General features: G+C 44.5%; 1 protein-coding gene across 8 annotated transcripts in view; it reads right to left on the bottom strand.

Moving 5' to 3' along the window:
* LOC139411285 (BR serine/threonine kinase 2b) overlaps positions 1–22,412 on the bottom strand; it is a 179,510-nt gene that overhangs the window by 26,669 nt on the left and 130,429 nt on the right. For 4 of the 8 annotated variants that reach the window (XM_071157365.1, XM_071157366.1, XM_071157370.1 and 1 more), the window contains exons 8-15: positions 21,389–21,535; positions 19,169–19,200; positions 13,249–13,410; positions 12,760–12,857; positions 12,393–12,546; positions 10,939–10,998; positions 3,636–3,696; positions 826–1,519 (exon numbers count right to left, since the gene is read on the bottom strand). In XM_071157365.1, coding sequence (XP_071013466.1) covers positions 826–1,519; positions 3,636–3,696; positions 10,939–10,998; positions 12,393–12,546; positions 12,760–12,857; positions 13,249–13,410; positions 19,169–19,200; positions 21,389–21,535 — 1,408 coding nt within the window. The remainder of the gene's footprint in view (positions 1–825; positions 1,520–3,635; positions 3,697–10,938; positions 10,999–12,392; positions 12,547–12,759; positions 12,858–13,248; positions 13,411–19,168; positions 19,201–21,388; positions 21,536–22,412) is intronic. The other 4 variants (XM_071157367.1, XM_071157368.1, XM_071157371.1 and 1 more) reach the window with 3 other exon arrangements.

Below are 22,412 nucleotides of genomic sequence, written 5' to 3'. Positions count from 1 at the left end.
TGGGGGTTAATTGCCTTGCTCAAGGGCAGAACAGCAGAGTTTTCCACCTTGCTGGCTCTAGCGTTCTGTCCCAACGCTCTAACCGCTAGGCTACCTGCCGCCCCTTAGTAATGGAGGATTGAAATGATCTGTCACCGTGCAGCACATATTACATGGCAACCTACCTACGGGCATGAAAGTGGTATACCACTCATTAGAAGAAGAAAAACACACACTACAGTTTCTCCAATTACATATATGAGTTTGCACGCTATGAGTACAATCTTAACGGTAAAGCTCTGACGCCATGCGCTCTTCATAACACAAACAACCATTATTTTCATCTTTGCTCCTCTCATTAGGGAATGGAATAGCCGTTGATTGATAATGTATATGACCAATCATATAGAATTGAATGGGACTAGCATGAAGAACACCTCCCCGTTGGTTTAACAAGATTACATCACAGCGTATAGGACAGGACGATTACCGTTAACCCTCTTGAGGTGAAGGCAGAAATCCACCCTGTGCTAAGCGCTAATGCTAGCACTCTACTGGGAGAGTGTGAAATATTCTTAACAGGGCAGTATGACTTGTTCTACTGTTCACCAGAAGCGTGTACAGGTAGGATTTTAAAACGCATGGCGACCAATCCCCTTGACCAGGTGGTTCCAGCACGTCCTTGCGCTGGGGATGATCTACGCAGCCCAGAAGGATGTACTGTAGCTGTGAGCCACCAAAGGGTCCCTTTTCCTACACCCACCGTGAGTGTGTGTGGAAATCCTGCCTTATTCCCTCACCTCTCGTCCCCCTCCACAAGTCTCCTACCCCAGTCCAGTCCAGTACCTTGCATTTTCCTGCGATGGAAGCGCGGCGAGCCCAGGAAGCTATTCTTGATGGAGTTGAGACGCGTCCTCCAGGGCAACCCGCCGATGGAGGGGCTGGGGGGCGGCGTGGGGCTAGGGGTGCCCGCCGGGCTCTCCTTTGGCGTGTGCACCGGAGTGCCCTTGGGGGTAGGGAGGGGGCTCCCCCGCGGAGAGGGGTGGGGAGTCACCTGTATGGTGGGGACAGATTTGTGACCGTTGTGGTCAGGGTGGAGGCGGTGCCGGTGGAGGGGGGACATGGGTGGCGCCGGCGACAGGGGGATGGAGAGCTTGGGGGGCACGGTGAGGGGCGGGTGGCGGCGAGGCCGCGGGCTGTTGGGGACGTAGGGGGGGCTGCCCAGGGGTGAGGAGGGGGAGGTGGGCTCCGACTTGGGGGTGGTTGGGCTGTCAGCTGAGTTGGGAAGGGGGTTGGACCTGGTGGTCTGAAGGGGCTTCTCAGACACTTTGGGCTTGGCGGGGAGGGTCTGTGTGCGGGGGTGCATCAGGGGGGACCCCATCTTTGGCGTGTAGGAGTTTGGAAGCGGGTGTGGGTGCACGCGGTTGGCCCCCCCTACCCCGTTATGGTTAAGGCGGAACTCTGGGGAATGGGTGGGGCTACAGTTGGGCGACTGACAGAGGTCTGGCGACTGGGGCGGGATAAAGAAGCGCCGGACCGGCTGCGATTGGACATGCACCGTTAGATTGACAGCGCAGGCAGCCAATGAGAGACCACGCCCATAAGCCAGGGGACATATATAGAAAACACCACAGGCCAATAATGGTGTATTGCAATGAAAAGGCACCAGGAAAAAAAAACAGAAATATAGTAAGAAATGACATGACAAGGAGAGGATAGGTGGAGCGAGTGACACACAGGCAGGGAGAGTGATGAGAGTGCAGAAAGAAAGACAAGAAGAACATGCCATTAGCATAACCAGCCAACCAGGAGGCAGCAGCACCATGGGGGGAGAGAAGTGTAGAAAATTACAAGCATTCATGAAGCCAAACCCAAACCGGCAACTGAAACAGCATCCAAAGCTAACTGCATTAGCTTCCAGAGTGGTGGAAAGCAGCCATTCTGCATGCACAATGCTGTGGTATGAATGACATAGCAACTATCATGACAAGACATGAAAGTTTATTACAGCTTATGAAAACTGCCACGTATTAAAGGTTTATGCAAGGTTTAATGGCTTTTTGTTGTGTCACTCATATGGCAGCATTATGAAGGCAGCATTATGTAGCATTTATGACGACTGCCTTTGTGAAGTGATCCTCGTTAAATATAACGCGTGAGTGTGTATGTCTCTGTGTGTGTGTGTGTGTGTGTGTGTGTGTGTGTGTGTGTGTGTGTGTGTGTGTGTGGTGTGTGTGTGTGCGCGTGCGTGCATGTGGGTGCTATAACGTTTAAAGGTGAAATTACACTCCTAAACCCTAATCCCCATATACATCAGTAGAGTGATCCCATCAATGTGTGACATAACATGTAGCCTTACGTAATCGGCACAATATTTATACTTTAAAAAAGGAGGACTAAAATGGCATCACCCCTATCTGAACAAAGACCTTTACAGTGTCACTCATAAAAAAAAAGAATATGAAGCAACATTTAGGCACAAAACCCCTGCTGGGTTTGCTGCGATATAAATATTTGCCAGAAAGAAATATCCTCAACTATGAAACCTCTACAGAATCCTTCATAACACAGACAGTTCCCGCAAGAAGAGGCAGAATATGTGATGACTGCATGTTTGTGTCCTCGCTAAGGGCTGGCTTTAAAAATGCATGGCCATAGTAAAAAAGAATGGAGGAACTGTGCATGCTAGCTAAGAGCTGGCTAGTTGATTTGTAGCCCTAACCTTTACAGTCATCTTATATAACATGGCAGCATTTTCCAGTGTATTCCCTAATCGAAGATGACTTTAGTGAACACCAAATCCCACATATAGGATTTATAATAATGGATGTGTTTGCAATCTGATGAGCTGTTGTGGGAATTAAGAACTTTAAAACAAGAACGATGGGGTTGCCTCATCAGTACTTAAGCCCTTATGAGACCTCACATGGATCCAATGATACATCACAAGAAGCCCTATGACATACAGCCTACATAGCTCTGTCATAACAACGATATGACAACAGTGGTAACCAACAGTATATTACAGTATAACAAATGGTACAACCCATTAATGAATTATAAACCGTAAAAAAAATATTCTGACCCACACTAATACCTCATATCAGCGTTATGTCAGGTGTCATAACTCGTGCCCTGTGTTTTGAGCTATCATGTCACATTACATAGATTTGAACCTTTATTTGAAACTTTTTCCAGAAATAGAATTACATCAAAAATGGAAGAAATTGTCTGAGGATGGTGCTGGACCATCTGACATACAAAATAAAAACAGTGTTTGAACAAAAGGCTTTAAATACAGTTCAAATCCAGGTCATGTGACATGATTGTCCACACCACAGGGCCCTAGTCATAAGCTGTCATAGGGTATAGTGGCTGGTAGCTTTGCACTATTCTCATGACAGGATTATCCAAGCTTCATGTCAGATGGTCTTTCGGAGAGGTTTTTTACCATGGATTCCTCTATGAGCTGCCCTATGTATAGCCTTATGAGCTGCCCTATGTATAGCCTTATGAGCGGCCGTAGCGAGTGAATAGCAGTATGTGCATTCCGGTGACATCCACAGCACAGCAGAGCTAGCGGTGAGGTGAGTTGGTGCGATGCAGTGTGGGCCCCGGGTGGGCCAGTGGGTGGTAAGGGACAACCAAACTCTTACCCTGGGACTGCTGAGAGGACTAGTGGAGAGACCAGAGGACGCTCCGCTGATAGACCGTGACCTGTAGACACACACACACACACACACACACACACACACACACACACACACACACACACACACACAGGGTTAAAGACATCTTCTGACAATGCAATACGTGTGCTAAAACTGGAAAACACTGAACACTACAATAAGACCACACATTGGCACACCCCTAGCCGGAGGGAGGACAAAAAGCTCCAAAAGGATATAACCTTCAAAAGGATTAGGACAAAGTGTCCCCTATATACTGATCTAAGATTGGTTTTGGGATTTACCCTCATAATGGTTCAAAGTTGCAATTTGGGAGGATAAGCTGATACGTGCCTAATGGCATGTTCTACCTGAAGCTTCTGGAAGAAGTAGAGGAGAAGAGATCAGAAGAAGACGAGTTCATTAACGTAGCTACCTTGAACACAGTTGTATGTGGCTGTAGCACTTTGTGTGCCAGCTCTTTTTTGAAGACTTTGCCCTGAGCATAAAAGGTTGGCGGAGATTCAATCATACAGGGTAAGTAGAGGAGATGACTCAAACAAGGATGGATAACACTGGATGTAACCGGGGTTATTTCAAGCCCTGGGGAGGGGGGGGGGTCTGTTTAGGTTAGGATTTCCGAGCGGTTTTATTAAACACATTTCTCTCTGTCCTTCAATCTCTCCCTCTCTCTCTCATATTTCGATTCAAGTCAAAGGGGCTTTGTTGGCATGAGAAGCAATGTTTACATTCACAACGACGTTTGACATGTTATATTATTAACTATGTGCAGTGTTGTTACAAAGTGCACGTGGTAGAAGTACAAATGGCAAGGGATAATAACTAAACAGATTCATTTACTTTGGTGTTTGTGTTCCACTGGTTGCCCTTTCCTTATTGCCGCAACAGGTCACGGATTTCGCTGTGGTGAGTGCACACCGCGGTATTTCACATAACAGATATGAGAGTTTATCAATATTTGATTTGTTTTCCAACTATTTTTAGGTCCATGTAACGTGAGGGAAATATGTCTCTCTTATGCTATCGTACATTTGGCAGGAGGTTAGGAAATGCAGCTCAGTTTCCACCTCATTTTGTGGCCAGTGGGCACATAGCCTGTCTTCTCTTGAGAGCCAGGTCTGCCCATGGCAGCCTCTCAATAGCAAGGCTATGCTCACTACATACAGTCTGTTTGCTATCAGTCACATTGGTCTCTCTCTCTCTCTCTCTCTCTCTCTCTCTCTCTCTCTCTCTCTCTCTCTCTCTCTCTCTCTCTCTCTCTCTCTCTCTCTCTCTCTCTCTCTCTCTCTCTCTCTCTCTCTCTCTCTCTCTCTCTCTCTGTATGGAACAGCGGCGACTGTGAAGCAACACAAACATAGGCTCAGACACATGCATACACACACGATAATTAACATATGCACTATACACACACGTACACATGGATTTTGTATTGTAAATATGTGGTAGTGGTGGAGTATGGACCTGAAGGCTCACAGTGTGTTGTGAAATCTGTGAATGTATTGCAATGTTTTAAAATTGTCGAACTGTATTAATTTTTCTGGACCCCAGGAAGAGTAGCTGCTGCCTTGGCAGCAGCTAATGGGGATCCATAATAAATACAAATACTGTACTCTCTCACTCACTCTCAATCTCTTCCTGGCTCATCACACTGCCCATCTCTCTTTTTTTCTCTCTCTCGCTGTCTGTCAATCTCTCTTTCTCCCTCTCTGCCATTTCACTCAGCCTCTCTCTGTCTGTCAATCTCTGTCTCCCTCTTCCTCTACCTCTCCTTTTGTCTTTGATGAGGCGTCAGAGCTGTCCTTGTGCATAGCCTCAAATGGCCTTGTGTGTACAATATGACCAACACAGTCAAACAGTGGTTGTAGACTAAAACAGCAGACAGTTGAATGGTTTGGAGTGTGTTGGCTTTTAAATACTAGATTGGGTGTACTCGCCAACCGTGTCTGTCGACATGACAACAAGACATGCAAAACATCAGAGTCTAAAGTCCACATCTTTAAATACTTCAAACATGTCAGCTACGCCGTGAGTACACACACACACACACACACACACACTGCAAAATGAATCATCTTCCTTCTTTTATTTCTTCCCCTTCTCTTGTCCCTCCTCTGTTTGTCACCCCCCTCCCTCCCTCACATCACATTGGGCCACTGATGCCAAGCGAGGTTTGGGGATTTCATTTGCAAAAGACAATTTGGCTATTTGGTTGGAAACTCAAATTGAAACAGTAAATCATGTTTAAAATATGCTGCCGTGTGCACGCACACATGCACACTAAGCTTCAACCTCAGGGAAGGATTTCATCCGTAACCTTTATCAATGCCATCTGGATTACAAAATAGGCGACAGCAATACAAAGCGCAAAAGGCGAGCGAACCAGAACCTAAGAGCCGAGTTGCCTTTCACCGAACTGCAATGGAATCCTCCACAGACAGACGTCGAGTTCACAGTAAGGATACAGGAGATGAAGTAACGTCACTGCACTGCAAACTACACGAAACCGTAACAATGGGAAACAGAAGAAGATTGATGAAAGGAGACATATTACAAGCCACAGCTCAAGACCACAGAGTTAAGATGCAGGGGAGTTTCCCTCAGAAGTCTCTCTATGAGCGTGCCATACTGCATTCCCGGAATGTGGTCAATATTGATAACTGAGTTTATGTTGTGAAGGCATACTGAGTACATATGAGTCAAACATGTTTATTTTGACATATACACAGGGGCACAACTTTCACTGGGAACGGGGGGGGGGACGGGGGGGACATTGCATTTTTGTCCATCCCAGTTTTATCTTTGGAATGCGCTACAAAGCGAGGCAACAACGTGCTTCAGGACCATGCAAACGCCTCAGAGCGGTCGGATAGGCTGTTTGGAGTGTTTATCCGACTGGACAAAAAAATAAAAAAATAATTATGCCCCCCCCCACTTCTAAAACCAAAGTTGCGCCCCTGCACATAGTTATATGCTTTCAGTCATTTCTGTTTTGTGTGTGTAAACATCAACGTATATTTTTTTTAGTATTTTACCCCCTTTTTTCAATCTAATTACGATCTTGCCTCATCGGTGCAACTACGCAAAGGGCTTGGCAGAGGCGAAGGTCGAGTCATGCGTCCTCCGAAACATGACTCGCCAAACCACACTCCTTTGCACTCACCCGCTTAACCCGGAAGCCAGCCAAGTAAAGGCCTCCCGACCAAACCCTCCCCTAACCCGGACGCCACCCTATTAGACTCCCGGTCACGGCCGGTTATGACACAGCCTGGGCTCTAACCTGGGTCTTTAGTGATGCCTCAAGCTCTGTGATGCAGTGCCATAGCCCGCTCCGCCATCCCCGGAGGCCTAAACATCAGACATTTTATGGTTGTTTGTTCCTTATTCTGCTGCAAGGTGAGGCACTTTTCAATTACAACAGATTATTGTACTTGTGTGTACGATCATACACACCTCGCCAATATCGGGTAGTCTTTCAAGCACATCATTGAAAGAAATCTGGTGTTCGATGACGATTAAATACAATGTGTGGGTATGTGTGTGTCTGTGTGTGTGTGTGTGTGTGTTTGTGTGTACGTGCACATTGGTATGTATGTGTGTCAGTGGAGGCTCCGGTATTTATTTGGCAAAGACGACAACACATAATCACTCCGGACGGACACAAGCAAAAATTCATGACATAAATGTTATGCAGCAGCCGAGGCCACACCTAAACATTAGAAATCTGACATTCTGTATGGGTTGAAAATGAGACTATTTTTCAGTCTGATCAACTGTAGGCTACTAATAAGAGCATATAGCTTATGCGCCTTGTCCATCTGGTCAACTTAAACTAATTGGTAACGTTTTTAATTAACCTTTATTTAACAAGGCAAGTCAGTTAAGAGCAAATTCTTACTTACAATGCTGGCCTACCAAAAGGCAAAAAGGCCTCCTGTGGGGACGGGGGCTGGAATTTAAATAAATACAATAGAAATATAGGACAAAACACACATCACAAGAAGAGAGACAACACAACACTACATAAAGAGAGACCTAAGACAACAACACGGCAAGGCAGCAACACAACATGACAACAACATGGTAGCAACACAACATGGTAGCAGCACAAAACATGGTACAAACGTTTTTGGGCACAGAAAACAGAAGGTAGAAGGTAGAGACAACAATACATCACACAAAGCAGCCACAACTGTCAGTAAGAGTGTCCATGATTGAGTTTTTGAATGAAGAGATTGAGATAAAACTGTCCAGTTTGAGTGTTTGTTGCAGCTCGTTCCAGTCACTAGCTGCAGCGAACTGAAAAGAAGAGCGACCCAGGGATGTGTGTGCATTGGGGGACCTTTAACAGAATGTGACTGGCAGAACGGGTGTTGTATGTGGAGGACGAGGGTCTGCAGTAGATATCTCAGATAGGCCAGGGGGAAGTGAGGCCTAAGAGGGCTTTATAAATAAGCATCAACCAGTGGGTCTTGCAACGGGTATACAGAGATGACCAGAGGATTCTAGAGTACAGCGATGTGTCCTATAAGGAGCATTGGTGGCAAATCTGATGGCCAAAATAGAAATAGGTCTATAACAGTTAGGATCAGCTTGATCTCCCACTTTAAATAAAGGACTAACTGTGGCTGCCTTGAGAACCTCCCCAGAAAGGAGAGACAGGTTAAAAAGGTTGGAGATAGCCTTGGCGATGATAGGGGCAGCAACCTTAAAGAAGAAAGCGTCTAAACCATCTGACCCAGATGGTATTTTGGGGTCAAGTTTTATGGAGCTCCTTTAGCACCTTGGACTCAGTGACTGCCTGCAGGGAGAAACTTTGTAGCGGGGCAGGGAAAAAAAGAGGGAGAAGCATCGGGGATAATAGTCGCATTAAAAGGGGTGGGAGATGAGGAAATGTTGGACGGGCAAGGAGGCATGGCTGAGTCAAATAGGAATCCTGGTGATTAAAGAGCTCAGCCATGTGCTTTTTGTCAGTAACACCCACATCATCAATGCTATGTATTTATAGTCCATTTGTGTGTCAGGAGAAAATGTCAATGTGATCAAATTTAGTTTATATTCAAATTTGGGCTGGCTAGGCTGCCTATATGTTTTTATCCAAAATGATTAACTGGAATTAATGATTCAACATAATAGTGATGACAGATGTGAGTACATTTTTTTTGTAAGGCCTACAGTTGCATAGGCCTGCATGATGCAAACATGCATAAAGCAAGCTCTGCCCTGTGAGTTATATTGTCTATCAGTTGTTGTCTATATGTCTGGTTAGAGGTAATCCCCCTCATAATCTAGTCTAAATGTATATCAACAAATATAAGGTAGCTGCAGTTTGAAAGGGTTTTCACCCCCCCCCCCCCCCCCAGGGCCAGGAGTTCTTTTCAAGAGTTTTTTAAACCATGTGACCTGATGAGGAAAAACTGGTCTCATCATAGCCCATATCAAATCCTTATACAACGGATGAATCACTGTCATACCTTATAGGGTCCAGAGTTTTCCTAGTTCGCTTAACATATAAGGAAAATCTCCAGGCCCCAGGGGTTAACATTTACCCACAGCTTTGGGACCTATGGTGCCACCAGTCTGCTTGCAGTTGACCGTTATCGTCAGGTATGCGGATGATAAGGAACATTTCTTGGGATACTTTGATGTGTTAAAGAGGGTGAGATGCGCAGTCTGTGTTTGACTTCATGAATTTTGAGATGTCTGAGTTTAACTTCACAGAGAAACTCGTTGTCCAAACCTATGATGGTGCAGCTGTAATGGAATGTATCTGCTATTTGTATTTACAGCTAAGTCACCTCCTGTTCCCTGATTAAGAGGTGATGACTACTCCACTCCACTCCACTACCTTTGTCAACTTTCTCCTGACATGAACTGAAACCACATCTCATGTGCCCGCTCATCCACTGGCACATTGAATGTTTCCCCTCCAAGCACTGTGAGTACCCCTGTCAATTGTCTCTCATTACTGTATGTAGAGTCAATCACATACACATTCACATTATTACACATCAATGATTTTACTCCTTGCTAAGACTAACTAACTCATTCTTAGCTATTTAGTCTAACTACGCAGTGTGTGTTATTGTGTTTTTGTCTTCCCAGTCAAATCCTGTCCTGTACTGGTCAATCCTCTGAACACTTCAATCCATGCCTCATACCCTCATTCAATCACTGCTGTGATCTCTTTCCAACACTGTGTAAGTAACCCTCTCATTCCCCTTCCCCCCATAATATTGTATTATACATGTCTTTATTAAACGCTTTAGGTTCAAATAATTAGTCTTTGACGATTTTAGAAACACTTTGTCGTGGGCCTCCCATCCTCCTCAGTTTTTCAAGTCACCAGCCTCCACTGATGTTTGTGTGTGTACCACTGTATCACTCTAATTAGATAATGGAGATAAAAAACGACTCAGAGGGATATTAATGCCTTATTTCCATCCCTGTTTGTTCTTCTCTTCTTCGCTCCAGCAAAACGCCCCATCTGCATTCCCACCAATTCATTTATGCTAATCTCTCTCTGTACGGGGTGGGGGGGGCGGACCGGCGAAGCGTCACTAAACTGTGTTCCTGGACACAAGGTCATCCGTGAATAGGCTTTGAAAGAACGATTGGATCTGATGCACCATGATGAGGTAACCTCACAAATAGATTGGCAGAAGACAAAACAAACACACACATGCGTGGGAGCTAACACAGACACTAACACACACACACCCGTTCAGGCACAAAGACACACACACACACACACACAATGGGGAAGGAGGCAAAACAGGGAAACAAGGAAGTTGACCTAAAAATTGGGATCTGCCCTGGGATGCCGAAACTACAGCATCAAAGGGAAGAGAGGGGCCAAAAGAAGGAGGATAAGATGCTTTTGATGTGCATGGAAGCAGCCGAGGGTGTAGAGAAGACTCCCTCCCTCCATCTCTTCTCTATCTCCCCTCTCCTTCAGTTCAGTCTAGGCCCGATCACATTGGCCTACTTTACCACAGTATGAAAACAAGGGCTGTAATGTGCGAATACGTTATCAGATAGCCAGGCAGTCAAGTGAACTTCTGGTAAAAGTTTCCCGAAGAATTCTAACGGCAAGAGGTTAGATTCTTTGGGAATTTATTTTAATGCAGACAAGGATGGAGCTTAGTTTCCATTGAGGTTTACTAGACTACCCTCTCAAAGGCTTATAGACTTAAACATGGTGAGAGTGGGAATGGGAAAACCCCACTGCAACTCAACTGTGGCAAGGCAGACAGACAAAAGTGACAAATACCTTTCTTCTTTGGTGAGGTTAGCGTTTGTGATATCCAAGCTTTTACTGAAAACAGACTTACTTCAGACAGACAGAGAGAAAGTAAAGAGACAGAAAGACCGTCACATAAAAGGGCCGATTCTAAGCATTCCTTTAAAAAAAAAAGTACAGATTATTGTATAGGTCATGAGTTGTCAACCTAACGTTAGTTGTGCATGTAATACAGAGCTGGCTGTTGCTCACAATGACCAATGCACAGTAAGTAATGTTAGTCTTGAAAGGAAAAGCTAACAGAAGAAGAAAAATGGTTGATCATCACATGACAATGGAAACAAAGAAAGAGACACACACACATGACATGAATATATTAAATCGGCAAGTAAAAACAGATTAAACAGAGGGGTAAAGACACTTTGAAGGGTCATGCTAATATGGGGTATTCTCACATTTGGTATACTTTCTAACAGTCTATAAAAAGTTGAAGTCTTAAAGCCTCTATCCTCTTCGGATGACTCACCCGCGCAGAAAGTTGTAAACTTTTCAGCTTTTCTGTCTTTGTTGGACTGTCACAACACCCTAAGCAGCTTTATAATAGAGTTAGTTAGGAGAGGGATTCTACTGGAAGTACACACACAGCCGATTGAACTAATGGACAGAGATATCCAGCAAGGTGCCATAATATGTAGGCACCCTGCTGCTGCGTATTTGAATCCGGTGTTTGCGTTTGTGTGAGTGTGTGTGTGTACGTGCTTATATGTACGTATGTGGTGTTTGTGTGTGTGTGTGTGTGTGTGTGTGTGTGTGTGTGTGCCCATGCATATGCACGTGTCTGTGTGTGTTAAAGAGATTTGTATACTTTTTAGCCAGTAGTTCTGAAAGTAGCACTCACAAGCCAGAAAGTGGCCCTCAAAATGGCATACTACGTCACATATGTGCAGATATGTGCACCACGTCATTGCTTTCTCTCTCTCTGCTGCGTCCACTGTGCCGTTGGGCCTGCCATGCAACCTTATTGGATAACGCTGGACAGGCCTATTGCTAGCTGTCACTCAAATGCGAGGGGCTGAATCTCAATGTAGGGAAAATGGCGCGGCACAGCTTCAAGATAAACAGTCGCTTTCAAACTAGGGATTTCATGGCTAATTGAGGTAAGCCAGTAATTCTACTCATAGATTATGCATGTATGAACTACACATTGACACATCCAGCCCAAAGCGGGAGGTTTAAAAAATACTTAGTAGTCGCCAAAGTTCCGGAGCATGTCTTTAATATTCAGTCGTTTGAAGAGTACTACACTGAGAGTTGGAACTACAGACCACTCATATTAATCGGAGGTCCTGTGGTTCTGTTATTCACCAGCTTTAATCTCATGTGATTACACTGATATGTGTTGCATGTACTTGTGCATGTGTGTATGTGCGTCAATATGATACATGTGAGTGAGTCCATGTACTGTATGTGTGTGTACACCACACCTCTGTCCATGTGTGGCCATGTCGATGGCTCGTCGTACAGGTACAGGAGAGCCCCCCTCTGTGACGCTCAGCACCTCCATAGACTTCCTCTCCGGCCTCCTCTTCCCATGGCGGTTCAACATGGGGGAGTCCACCCGCTTCCTGGGCGGGTCAGCTGAACAGGGGTCAAGGGTCAAAGGTTAGGGGTCAGGGGAGAAGCAAGTGAAGAGAGAAAGAGAACTAGTCAGCAACAAACAAACTACATGTGTGACAGAACATCATATCCGAGTTATGGTGTAGCTATTGCAGGTTTTCATTTGTAAAAGGCATAGAAGGTCTGGACTAGTCTACTTCTCCTATTGTGTGGGGGTAAATTGGACAAGCCTACCAATCTCACTGCGCGGGGGGAGGTTCTGGTCCTCCTGACTGGGGTACCTCTCCTTCCGGTCCAGTAGCAGGAAGTAGATCATCTTCTCCTGGTTATCACTGGAGAAACAAGGCAGTAAAGTCATACTGTAGGATGTCCTTGAATCACCTCAGAGTGGATGACTTCGCTGGCACCTCGCTGACACATTTCTCCCTCCATATCTCTCCGTCCCTCTCTCCTTCCCTCTAGTCAGAGAGCAGGTCTTTCATCAATTTGCTATGATCTCTGACACAGACCAGTGAGTGCATGATTTCCCTCCCTTTTTCCTCCCCTTCCATCCATCCTTCCTCCCTCCCTTCCTCCCTCATCAGAGAGCAAGTCTTTGGTGAGATTATTTTTTTTGGACCTCTGAAGTAACACAGAGTGCACTTCTTTAACCCTTCCATCCTTACAGTCCTCCCTCCCTCGCCCTCTTACTCTCTCCCTCCCTCCCATCCCTCTATCACTCACTCGTCAGAGAGTAGGTCTTTGGTGAGTTTGCCCTTGTCTCTGAAGCAACCCAGAGAGTGCATGCTCTCCAGGACGTCCGGGTCTATCTCTTCAGTGCTCAGGGTTCTGATGGCCACCTTCCTGGGGACAGGCTGCTCCGGCTCAGGCTCGTTCTTCCCAGCTCTGACAGACAGGAAGAATGACAGAAATGACTGACAGGTTTTATTTTTTATATATATATTTTCATCTTTATTTTAACAAGGAAGACATATTGAGGCCTTGGTCTTTTTTTCATGCGCCCTGTCAAATACAATATAAATATACACATTATACACAAAATATAAATATATATATATATATATATATATATATATATATATAGTTGAAGTCATAAGTTTACATACATTTAGGTTGGAGTCATTAAAACTCGTTTTTCAACCACTCCACAAACTTCTTGTTAACAAACCATAGCATTGGCAAGTCGGTTAGAACATCTACTTTGTGCATGACACAAGTCATTTTTCCAACAATTGTTTACAAACAGATTATTTCACTTATAATTCACTGTATCATAATTCCAGTAGGTCAGACGTTCACATACACTAAGTTAAGGCCGAACAGCAAGGAAGAAGCCACTGCTCCAAAACCGCCATAGAAAAGCCAGACTACGGTCTGCAATTACACATGGGGACAAAGACTTTTTGAGGATCTGAGGACCCTTTCCAAATATTTTCAGTCTCCTGAGGGGGGATAGGTTTTGTCGTGCCCTCTTCAAGTCTGTCTTGGTGTGCTTGGACCATGTTAGTTTGTTGGTTATGTGGACGCCAAGGAACTTGAAGCTCTCAACCTGCTCCACTGCAAGCCCCGTCTATGAGAATGAGGGCGTGCTTGGTCCTCTTTTTCCTGTTGTCCACAATCATCTCCTTTGTGGTGTACAACCACTGTGATTATTATTATTGTTATTATTGTTATCTGACCCTAATGGTCATCTATGAACGTTTGAACATCTTGGCCATGTTCTGTTATAACCTTCACCAGGCACAGCCCTCAGAGCCTGGTTTCTCTCTAGGTTTCTTCCTAGGTTCTAGCCTTTCTAGGGAGTTTTTCCTAGCCACCGTGCTTCTACATCTGCACTGCTTGCTGTTTGGGGTTTTAGGCTGGGTTTCTGTAGAGCACTTTGTGACTGCGGCCGATGTAAAAAGGGCTTTATAAATACATTTGATTGATTGATTGTGACAAGGTAGGGTTGGTATACAGGAGAGAGCCCTATTAGGTAAAATAACAAGTCCATATTATGACAAGATCAGCTCAAATAAGCAAAGAGAAATGACAGTCCTTGATTACTTTAAGACATGAAGGTCAGTCAATCTGGAACATTTCAAGAACTTTGAAAGTTTCTTCAAGTGCAGTCGAAAAACCATGTAGCACTATGACGAAACTGAGGATGAGGACCGCCACAGGAAAGGAAGACCCAGAGTTACCTCTGCTGCAGAGGATATGTTGATTAGAGTTAACTGCACCTCAGATAACAGTCCAAATAAATGCTTCACAGAGTTCAAGTAACAGACATCAATTGTTCAGAGGAGACAGTGTGAATCAGGCCTTCATGCTCAAATTGCTGCAAAGAAACCACTACAAAGGACACCAATAATAAGAAGAGACTTGCTTGGGCCAAGAAACATGAGCATTGGACATTAGACCGGTGGATAACTGTCCTTCGGTCTGATGAATTTGAGATTTTTGGTCCAACCGCCGTGTGTGGTTCCCACCGTGAAGCATGGAGGAGGAGGTATGATGGTGAAGGGGGTGCTTTGCTGGTGACACTGTCTGTGATTTATTTAGAATTCAAGGCACACTTAACCAGCATGACTACCAAAGCATTCTGCAGGAATACGCCATCCCATTTAGTTTGCACTTAGTGGGACTATCATTTGTTCTTCAACAGGACAATGACCCAAAACACACCTCCAGGCTGTGTAAGGGCTATTTGACTGAGGAGAGTGATGGAGTGCTGCATCAGATGACCTTGCCTCCACAATCACCCAACCTCAACCCAATTGAGATGGTTTGGGATGAGTTTGCCATCAAGGCAAAGGGTGGCTAATACAAAATATATTTTTGATTTGTTTAACACTTTTTTTGGTTACTACATGATAGCATGTGTTATTGTATAGTTTTGATGTCTTCACTATTATTCTACAGTGTAGAGAATAGTACAAATTAAGAAAAACCCTTGAATGAGTACGTGTGTCCAAGCTTTTGATTGGTACTGTATATACACACCCGAAATACAAAACATCACAAATAACCCAGTTACATTCCTCCACAAATAAGTCCCCAATCAATACTTTAAATTGCCCGATCGGCACAAGAACATAAAGATCAAATCTATTTTGAAATTTGTTCCAGAAATACGGTGCATTAAAACTAAAAGCAGATTTACCTAGCTTGGCGGAGACCCTAGGAATCTCAAGAGTTAACCAATCCTGTGAACGGGGAAGGCAACCCAGGTGCTTCAACAGCAAAGTTAGATAAGACCAAAGTTTATGAAGTAGGGCCAGAAATGGAGTAATGTAGAGATATACGGGCCTTTAGCGGAGTCCAGCCAACCTTTCGATACAGGATGCAGTGATAACAAAATGAAGGGCACTATGGTACATGGCATCCAAAGGTTTATAAAAAGTAGCAGCTGCACCTTGATAAATAATATCACCATAATCAAGAACAGATAAAAAGGTTGACTGAAAAATCTGCTTCCTACTGCTTAGAGAAAGGCACTATGTGTTACTGTAGTAAAATACTACTTTAAATCATAGTTTCTAAACCAGTTCATCTAAACTCTGCAAAAGAAAAATAAACGTCCCTTTTTCAGGACCCTGTCTTTCAAAGATAATTCATAAAAATCCAAACAACTTCACAGATCTTCATTGTAAAGGGTTTAAACACTGTTTCCCATGCTTGTTCAATGAACCATAAACAATTAATGAACATGCAGATGTGGAACGGTCGTTGAGACACTAACAAATTACAAACGGTAGGCAATTAAGGTCACAGTTATGAAAACTTAGGACGCTAACAACACCTGCACAGGATCGGTACATCCGAACATCACACCTGCAGGACAGGTACAGCAAAAACTGCCTGAGTTACACCAGGAAAGCACAATCCCTCCATCAGTGCTCTGACTGTCCACAATAGGCTGAGAGAGGCTGGACTGAGGGCTTGTAGGCCTGTTATAAGGCAGGTCCTCACCATACATCACCGGCAACAATGTCGCCTATGGGCACAAACCCACCGTCGCTGGACCAGACAAGACTAGCAAAAAGTGCTCTTCACTGACGAGTCGCAGTTTTGTCTCTCCAGGGGTGATGGTCAGATACGCGTTTATCGTCGAAGGAATGAGCGTTACACCGAGGCCTGTACTCCGGGGATCGATTTGGAGGTGGAGGTTCTGTCATGGTCTGAGGCGGTGTGTCATTGCATCATCGGACTGAGCTTGTTGCATTGCAGGCAATCTCAATGCTGTGCGTTAGAGGGAAGACATCCTTCTCCCTCATGTGGTACCCTTCCTGCAGGCTCATCCTGACATGACCCTCCAGCATGACAATGCCACCAGCCATACTGCTCATTCTGTGCATGATTTCCTGCAAGACAGGAATGTCAGTGTTCTGCCATGGCCAGCGAAGAGCCCGGATCTCAATCCCACTGAGCACGTCTGGGACCTGTTGGAACGAAGGATGAGGGCTATGGCCAATCCCAACAGAAATGTCCGGGAACTTGCAGGTGCCTTGGTGGAAGAGTCGGATAACATCTCACAGCAAGAACGGGCAAATCTGGTGCAGTTCATGAGGATGAGATGCACTGCAGTACTAAATGCAGCTGGTGGCCACACCAGATACTGACTGTTACTTTTGATTTTGACCCCCCCTTTGTTCAGGGACACATTATTCCATTTCCATTTCTGTCACATGTCTGTGGAACTTGTTCACTTTATGTCTCAGTTGTTGAATGTTGTTATGTTCATACAAATATTTACACATGCTAAGTTTGCTGAAAATAAACGCAGTTGACAGTGAGAAGACTTTTCTTTTTTTGCTGAGTTTAGATAGGCAACACAGTGGAGTAGAATGCTAATAATGGGAGATATTCAACATGAACTTCATATTTTACAGTGTTATGACAAAAATACACTACAAAGCAATCAGAATTGTGAAACCACTTCACCGTTAAGAAAATGTATCCACCAAACATGACGAAGATATACACTGAACAAAAATATAAACTGAGTTTCAGTTGAATTGGTCAATAAAAAAAAAAAATGAGGCCCAAATCAATGGATGTCACACTGGGAGTACAGATACAGTCTGTTGGTCACAGATACCTTAAGAAAAAGGTATGGGTGTGGATCAGATAACCGGTCAGTATCTGGTGTTGCCTCATGTGGAACGATCATCATAGAGTGGATCAGGCTGTTGATTGTGGCCTGTGGAATGTTGTCCCACTCTTTTTCAATGGCTGTGTGAAGTTTCTGGATATTGGCGGGAACTGGTCCACGCTGTCGTACACGTTGATCCAGAGCATCCCAAACATGCTCAATGGGTGACATGTCTGGTGAGTATACAGCCCATGGAAGAAATGGTTACATTTTCAGCTTCCAGTAAATGTGTACTGACCCTTGCGACAAGGGGCCATGCATTATCGTGTTGAAACATGAGGTGATGGCGCCGGATGAATGGCAAGACAATGGGCCTCAGGATCTCATCACAGTATCTCTGTGCATTCAAATTGCCATTGATAAAACGCAATTGTGTTTGTTGTCCATAGCTTATGCCTGGCCATACCAGAAATTCTGCAGTTTTATCAGCTGTCCGGGGAGCTGGTCTCAGATGATCCCGCCGGTGAAGAAGCCTGACGTGGAGGTCCTGGGCTGTCGCGGTTACACATGGTCTGTGGTTGTGCGGCTGGTTTGTCTTACTGACAAATTCTCTAAAACGACGTTGGAGGCGGCTCATGGTAGAAAAATTAACATTCAATTCTCTGGCAACAGCTCTGGTGGACATTCCTGCAATCATCATGCCAATTGCACGCTCCCTCAAAACTTGAGACATCTGTGGCATTGTGTTGTATGACAAAACTGCACATTTTAGAGTGGCCTTTTATTGTCCCTAGTGCAAGGTGGACCTGTGTAATGATCATGCTGTTTTATCAGCTTGTTGATATACCACTCCTGTCAGGTGGATTAATTATCTTGAGAAATGCTCTAACAGGGATGTGAACAAATTTGTGCACAAAATTTGAGAGAAATAAGCTTTTAGTGTGTATGAAAATGTCTGGGATCTTTTAATTCAGCTCATGAGACATGGGACCAACACTTTACCATGTTGCGTTTATATTTTTGTTCAGTATACAACATCGTAGATTGCTAAATAGCAATGATGAACTGACATAATGTAGCAATGAGCAACGCACATTATTACATTGCTGAACAGTTGAACGGCCCTTGGCAATTTTCTGAGAGGAGGTATTTAAAGCCTGCATTGATAAGGCCAAGCCATTTAGGAACAGAACAGAGTTCCATTAAAACTAAGAACATCATTGTCTTTTATGTTCAGGTGGCGTGTAGGGTAACTACTAGAGCGTAGCAGAAAATAGACCCATCACGTCTGTCCTAATGGACCTACCTTCTTTTACTATAAAGGCTGCAAAAAAGTTTGACTTTAGCCTCCATTAGTTCCCATTGCCTAATTTAGCCTATGTAAGTGCAATACTTTTATCTACTGACCCTTTAAATATATATATATATATTTGCTCCATTTTCTAAATTAAATTACATTTCACTGAGAAAAGTACATAGCGCATATATCTAGTAGAGTATGCACAAAACAGCCAGTCGTATGGATGTTCACACACAAATACACACACAGAAAGGAGCTGTACTCACATGTACCAGTTGTGCTTCTGGATCTGCTCCAACTGTAGAGACACACAGGAAGCGGAAAAAACATTGTGTTAATGACACAGCATGTGGAACAGGTGCTGTGACAGACAGACGAGTGAACACAGCAACATGCCTTATCTGTTCTTACTGTATGTATTACGACACACTTAAGACTTCTAGAAACAACCCAGTCTTTACCTACTGTAGTGACAAAACAATATAATACACTATATGTACAAAAGTATCTTGACATCCCTTCAAATGAGTGGATTAGTCTATTTCAGCCACACCCATTGCTGACAGGTGTATAAAATAGAGCATGCAGCAATGCGATCTCCATCAACAAACATTGGCAGTAGAATGACCTTACTGAAGACCTCAGTGACTTTCTACATGGCACCGTCAATGGAGGCCACCTTTCCAACCAGTCCGTTTTTCACATTTCTGCCCTGCTGGAGCTGCCCCGCTCAACTGTAAGTGCTGTTATTGTAGAGTGGAAATGTCTAGGAGCAACAACGACTCAGCCGCGAAGTGGTAGGCCACACAAGGTCACAGGACAGGACTGCAGAGCGCTGAAGCACTAAGAGCGTAAAAATCATCTGTCTTCAGTTGCAACACTAACTACCGTGTTCCAAACGGCCTCTGGAAGCGTCAGCACAATAACTGTTTATTGAGCTTCATGAAATGGGTTTCCATGGCCGAACAGCCGCACACAAGCCTAAGATCCCCATACGTAATGCCAAGCGTCAGCTGGAGTGGTGTAAAGCTCACCGCTATTGGACTCTGGAGCAGTGGAAATGCATTCTCTGGAGTGATGAATCATGCTTCCCAATCTGGCAGTCCGACGGACAAATCTGAGTTTGGAGGATGCCAGGAGAACGTTAACTGCCCAAATGTGCCAACTGTAAAGTTTGGTGGAGGAGGAATAATGGTCTAGGGCTGTTTTTCATGTTTTGGGCTAGGCCCCTTAACGCTACAGCATACAATGACATTCTAGATGATTCTGTGCTTCCAACTTTGATGTGGAAGAACATGACTGGCCTGCACAGAGCTCTGACCTCAACCCCATCAAGCACCTTTGGGGTGAATTGGAATGCCGACACGAGCCAGGCCTAATCGCCCAACATCAGTGCCCGACCTCACTAATGCTCTTGTGGCTGAATGGAAGCAAGTCCCAGCGGGCAATGTTGCAACATCTAGTGGAAAGCCTTCCAAGAAGAGTGGAGGCTGTTATAGCAGCAAAAGGGGGGGGGGGGACCAACTCCATATTAATGCCCATGATTTTGGAAGGAGATGTTCAACGTGCAAGATGTCCACATACTTTTGCTCATGTAGTGTATATTCATTCTATTTCTATGGGTCTTCCACTTACTTCAATACATAGAAAGAAAAAAAACCCACATTACAGCATTAATATTCATATTATTTTTCGAGTAGATTAAACAGAGAGAAAACCAGATGAGTGAGGGACACTTAAGACGCTGGGCAACTGGGAAAGCACCCTCTATTTGACAGAAAACTCTTAATGCTTATGTGAGTGAGAGTTCATCTAATAAACTGTTAGAGGAAGTCACACTGTAGCCGTGGGAGGGTTTCAAGTGCCGCCTGTCTGTGTCTCAGACGTCTGAACCAAACAGACAGAGTCAATGGGATTACTGTCTAGAGTCTATATCCAGAGAGGAGGTTTCCCGGACCCAGATTAAGCCTACTGCTGGACAAAATGACATGGTAACTGTAGAAACACCATTACAAGTGCTTTTTAAATCCAGGAATGCTTTTAATCTGAGCATGAGAAACTGCCTCTGAGTGTATTTTAGTCTAAATCAGGGGGAAGATGGCTCCCTTTCTCTACAGTGATAAGTGATTTCTGCTTTACTAGTACTGTGGGTGAGAGCTGGGGGAGATGCTCTGATTTACACTGCGGTGGTAAATATTTTGTGGTAATAAAGTGAGATGGAATTGTTTGTTACATTTATATCTGCTTAGTCCCTTTACCAGTTGCCCCCTGTATTGATTGAAAATCAAATGTAGTATTGAGTGCATCTTCAAGCTGGAACAAGGGTGTTGGGAACATACATCTGATCCGAGGCCTGATCTTAGCGGTAGATTAGGTGGGCAATAATCTAAATTGATGCTAGAGCAGATATTAAGGGAATTGTCGACCTGAAATAAGGGGGTTACGAACATACATCTGATCCCAGAGCTGATCTTAGAGGAATGTACCGTGAGTCTCTTAGTGGCATCCACCTCGATCATGCCCCGAAGGAGGTTCTGACAGTCTGGGGGGATGAAGTGGGGCATGTGGAAGACACCCAACTTCACTTTCTCCAGCAGGTTTCTCAGGTTGTCATCGTCAAATGGCAGGGCGCCCTGAGATCGATAAGATTTTATTCACAATTCCGGCCAGCCAAGTGATACACTGCATTCAAATCATCAAGGATAACACACACACACAACAACCTCTGAACACAAGAGAGGAGCATTAATACCAGAATGATGCTCAAGTTCCAGTGAAGATTTCTCTAATGGCTGGTCTACAGGACCCACTTAAAGCCTAGTCCTCCTAGAAGGTTCAACGGAGATTCCCGTTACCCAATTGAAAATGTTTCCTAGTCCAAGACTAGCCTTAATATGTGTCCGGGAAACCGGCCGTATGTGATGTCACTCAGTAAGTCGGAATTGAAAGAGTGCCAGGTGAGACTGTACTGTGTGCATCTGACAAGGACAAAGAAGAAGGTTGAATACGTATTACTCATGGCAGTCAATGTAGGACTATCGAGCCAGCCTTCTTCAAAATCTCTAATATGAATGGCTTTCAAGAGACACTAGGCAAGGCAATACACGAGCATTACTCATGACAATCAGTGAAGGTCTATCTGACATTTGGAACAGGCAGAGTATTCACACTTCAATGGATTAGAGGTGTAGTTTATGATAGCATGACTGATAGGGTCTCTTCCCATCTCAACATATCTTCATCGGGGAGAAATAATTGATGGCCATATTGACAAAAAATGGAGAAACCCTCACACACAGACACACACAGCCTATTATTTCCTTTGTTCTCGACTTCCCCACTCTGTCACTGTCTAATCAGAGCGGTGTGTGAATGCTGATGACACAGGCTCTGATTAACGAGCATATGTGTGTCAGTACAAAGCTGACAGTCAGGCCAGCCCAGGAAATCCCTGCTCCAATCAGAAACATGATGAATCAACCAATCATGTGGGGATGAAAGATGGAGGGT

Source organism: Oncorhynchus clarkii, chromosome 6, assembly GCF_045791955.1.
Source record: "Oncorhynchus clarkii lewisi isolate Uvic-CL-2024 chromosome 6, UVic_Ocla_1.0, whole genome shotgun sequence".
Lineage (NCBI taxonomy): Eukaryota > Metazoa > Chordata > Actinopteri > Salmoniformes > Salmonidae > Oncorhynchus > Oncorhynchus clarkii.
Note: the sequence above shows the minus strand (reverse complement) of the source record. Positions and strands in the feature narration are given on the sequence as shown.